Source organism: Gymnoscopelus microlampas (assembly GCF_963454915.1).
Source record: "Gymnoscopelus microlampas genome assembly, chromosome: 16".
In the NCBI taxonomy this organism is placed as follows: domain Eukaryota; kingdom Metazoa; phylum Chordata; class Actinopteri; order Myctophiformes; family Myctophidae; genus Gymnoscopelus; species Gymnoscopelus microlampas.
This window is the reverse complement of record NC_139953.1, coordinates 18,060,770-18,065,263: the sequence shown is the minus strand read 5'-3', so window position 1 is coordinate 18,065,263 and position 4,494 is coordinate 18,060,770. Positions and strand designations below refer to the sequence as shown.

The window sequence follows — 4,494 nt, the reverse complement described above, 5'->3', positions numbered from 1 at the left end:
CGCCACTCACTCAGGACTCATTCAGCTAATGAAGACATATTACTTAGGCAAGGATACACATGTACAGGTAGACACAATGTGTGCCCATCTATGCATAGTACACATTAAAAAGGAAAAGAAAAGACGATATACAGTGTGTGTGTGTGTGTGTGTGTGTGTGTGTGTGTGTGTGTGTATATATATATATATATATATATATATATATATATATATATATATATATATATCTTATCTCATATATATATATATATATATATATATATATATATATATATATATACATATACACACACACACACACACACACACACACACACACACACACACACACACACACACTACTATAATCTTACTACTATAATTGACAAAAGCTCCGAAAGTTCCGGGATTCGCAAAAGCAAAGCAAAGTTTGTTGTTTACCCAGGGTGTCGGACTAAGCACGAAGCTTGTTTCCAGCCGGACCCTGCATGGAAGCCTTGCTCAAGGGCTATTCAGCGGTGATTCATGATTGATGTGATGAATTGGGGAATCGAACTAGGGACCTTCCGGTATCAAGGCCGCCCCTCTAACCACTAGGCCACCGCTAGGCCACCGCTGCCACAAAGCACAGGATCACTCCACATGCCTCCATGCCCCGCCACAGACTGTTGATCAGAGCTCTGGCTATTATTTAGGCATCTTACCCCACCTCGATCAGTGATCAGACTCTCGGCTTGATTGATTGTCTGATTTGCCAACAGACCCTCAGCCTGATCTGGCAGGTTGCCATAGCAACCAGATACAGGAAGTTTGACCTCAAGAAAGGCTTTCTATTTGACGGCTGGTGGGTCGTGAGGTTGGGAGGTTGGGAGGTTGGGACTAGAGGTTAGGGCCACGAAGCGGTCCAAACCTCTAGTTATTATATATGGAGATCTCTGTATCCTGTTATCTGATGTACTCGTGGTACCCACTGTCAGCTCCACCACACGCATCGTGTTTTGCTTCACGCCGCCGTTTCGTTTCCTACAGCTTCCTTCACCCATGAGCACTGATCAATCATTGTATCGCTCTTCCTGTGTTCCTTTTATCCCCATATAGGCTATGGAGACCCCTGATGTCATCAATATATGCCTACTGGTATATATGAGCATTCCCATTAATGGGCATATTGGTTGGATCAGCGGATCTGGACAACTGGATGTCCATATATAAGCCTATATATGAATGGATGTCCATATATAAGCCTATATATGGACATATCGGTCGGAATCGGCGGTTCTGGACAAGCGCCTATATCCGAACGACTCAACGACAGGCACCACACCCCCTCGAGTCCTCGCCAATGCGCGCATCGAGTTTGAAGTCGGTCATTCCCATATATGCGCATGACCATACAGTATATGGGCGCCTGATGTCATCAGTATGTGCCCATATATGGGCATGCTGATATGCCCATATATGGAGATCTTTGTATCTGTCAGTCCTTGTCCCTTTTATGCCCATATATGGAGATCTCCGAATCTGTCAGTCCATGTCCCTTTTGTGCCATATATGGAGCTGACAGATTTGTTTGGGCCTCATGCCATGGCGACACATTGTGACAACACACTCCATATTTGGGTGTAGCTGCATTGGGAACTCCTTCTATGGTTATGGCTGAGTCATGGTGACATCATGACATGTGATGTCAGAGGTCCGCTCCATATTAAGCTGTCAATATGACATCATGCCTGATGACTCATATATCTGGCAGATATATGGTAGGTATTCCACTGAACTGCTCACGCATTGCTCTATCATACTGATGCCATGCTGAACATTGTAAGAAACATCCACAAGACTTCACAGAGCTTCCAACTGGATGCACTTAGAGCCCTTTCCAGGAAGGGCTATGCGTCTGAGGCCCCCAAAGGCACGGTCATTGGTATTGACCTGGGAACCACCAACTCTTGTGTGGCCGTCATGGAGGGGAAACGGGCCAAGGTGTTGGAGAATGCAGAAGGAGCTAGGACCACCCCCTCCGTCGTCGCCTTCACATCAGACGGGGAGTGTCTGGTGGGCGTGGCCGCTAAGCGGCAGTCTGTAACAAACCCCAATAACACTCTGTACGCGACCAAGAGGCTTATAGGGCGGCGCTTTGATGACCCAGACGTCCAGAAAGACTTGAAGAACGTTCCCTACAAGATTGTGCGTGCGTCCAATGGCGATGCCTGGGTGGAGGCTCAAAGGAAACTCTACTCCCCAAGCCAGGTCGGAGCCTTCATCCTGAGGAAGATGAAGGAGACAGCAGAGAGCTACCTGGGTCACGGTGTGAAGGATGCAGTGGTCACCGTGCCAGCCTACTTCAATGACTCCCAGAGACAGGCGACTAAAGATGCCGGTGAGATCTCTGGTCTCAATGTCCTCCGTGTCATCAATGAGCCAACAGCTGCTGCTCTGGCCTACGGACTGGACAAGACTCAGGATAAGATTATTGCAATCTATGACCTGGGAGGAGGCACGTTTGATATATCAATTCTGGAAATGCAGACGGGTGTGTTTGAGGTGAAATCGACCAATGGAGACACCTTCCTGGGAGGAGAGGACTTTGACCAGCACCTCTTACAACACATTGTCAAGGAATTCAAGAGAGAGTGTGGTGTGGATCTGACCAAAGACAGCATGGCCCTACAGAGAGTCCGGGAGGCCGCCGAGAAGGCAAAGTGTGAGCTGTCCTCTTCGCTGCAGACCGATATCAACCTGCCCTACCTGACCATGGACGCTTCTGGCCCCAAACATCTCAGCATGAAGCTGACCCGCTCCCAGTTTGAGGGGATCGTGGCCGACTTGATCCGCCGCACCGTGGCTCCGTGCCAGAAAGCCATGCAGGACGCCAATGTGTCCAAGGAAGACATCCAAGAGGTGCTGCTGGTCGGAGGCATGAGCCGTATGCCCAAGGTTCAGCAGACGGTTCAGGACCTGTTTGGCCGCGCTCCCAGCAAGTCGGTTAACCCCGACGAGGCCGTTGCTTCGGGAGCAGCTATCCAGGGCGGCGTCCTAGCTGGCAATGTCACAGACGTGCTGCTACTTGATGTGACGCCGCTGTCGCTGGGAATCGAGACCCTGGGTGGAGTCTTCACCAGACTTATCAACAGGAACACCAGCATTCCCACCAAGAACAGCCAAGTGTTCTCCACGGCAGCGGACGGACAGAGTCAGGTGGAAATCAAGGTGTGCCAGGGAGAGAGAGAGATGGTGGTCGACAACAAGCTGCTGGGTCAGTTCACCTTGGTGGGGATACCCCCCGCCCCCCGCGGCGTGCCTCAGATTATGGTCACCTTGGACATTGATGCCAATGGTATCGTCCACGTCTCGGCCAAGGACAAGGGTACTGGCCGCGAACAGCAGATCGTCATCCAGTCTTCCGGAGGTCTCAGTAAAGACGACATCGAGAACATGATCAGAAACGCCGAGCGGTACTCCGAGGAGGACAGGAGGAAGAAGGACCGCATAGAGGCCATCAACATGGCCGAGGGCATCACCCACAACACAGAGTCCAAGATGGAGGAGTTCAAGGATAAGATTCCAGCAGATGAGTGCGCCAAGCTGAAGGAGGCGATCTCCAACGTTAGGGATCTCCTGACCAACAAGGACGTGGAAGATATTACGAATATTAAGCAGGCTGCCACCGACCTCCAGCAGGCATCACTTAAAGTGTTTGAGCTGGCATACAAGAAGATGGCGTCAGAGCGGGAAAACAGTGATTCATCTTCCGATGGAAATACAAACAGTGGTTCATCTTCCGAAGGAAAGAAAAATGAGGGCCGACAGTAGAACCGACCTCTGACCTTTGCACTTGGTTGTCATGGGGACAACAGTGGGACTGGTAGGCTTGGTGTTGGGGTGATTGACAAACTGTTTTCAGTCATTCTCATAATATTATCTCTACCAACCAGAAGTCAAAGTGGGAGGTTATGTTTTCGTCGCTGTGTGTTTGTCTGTCTGTCTGTCTGTCTGTCTGGGGCTAATCTCGCAAACCGGACCGATCAATTAATTAAAGAACTAGTATATATATACAACACTAACAACAACTGTCCCCTGCACCAAGCGACTTCTGGGGAAACTTCATCAAAACATCACATGGGCGAGGATGAAGTTAAAGCCGAGCAAGTGCAGAAGCATTTCCATTGTAAAAGGTCAACTCAAAGATCACAGATTTCATGTGGGCGGAACACCTGTGCCAACTGTTTCAGAAATGCCAGTAAAAAGCTTGGGAAGATGGTACGATGCAAAGCTCAAGGACACCAAGCAGTTTGAACATCTCAAAAAGGATACCATCATGTACATGGATCGCATCAATAAGACCTTGTTGCCAGGAAAACTCAAGTTGTGGTGTTTTCAGTTTGGCATACTCCCAAGAATCATGTGGCCTTTAACTGTGTATGAAATCCCCATCACTAAAGTGGAAAAGTTGGAGAGGGTGATCAGCACACAACTGAAACAGTGGCTCGGAATTCCACGGTGCTTGAGTTCCAT

The 4,494-nt window shown here is 49.1% G+C and overlaps 1 protein-coding gene across 1 annotated transcript; it reads left to right on the top strand.

Moving 5' to 3' along the window:
- Positions 1-1,788: 1,788 nt before the first annotated feature.
- On the top strand, positions 1,789-3,792 carry LOC311062866 (stress-70 protein, mitochondrial-like; the record flags this gene model as incomplete). Its single annotated transcript, XM_084082086.1, has 1 exon — positions 1,789-3,792. The coding sequence occupies one exon, from the start codon at positions 1,789-1,791 to the stop codon at positions 3,790-3,792; it is 2,004 nt and encodes a 667-aa protein (XP_083938212.1).
- Positions 3,793-4,494: the final 702 nt, after the last annotated feature.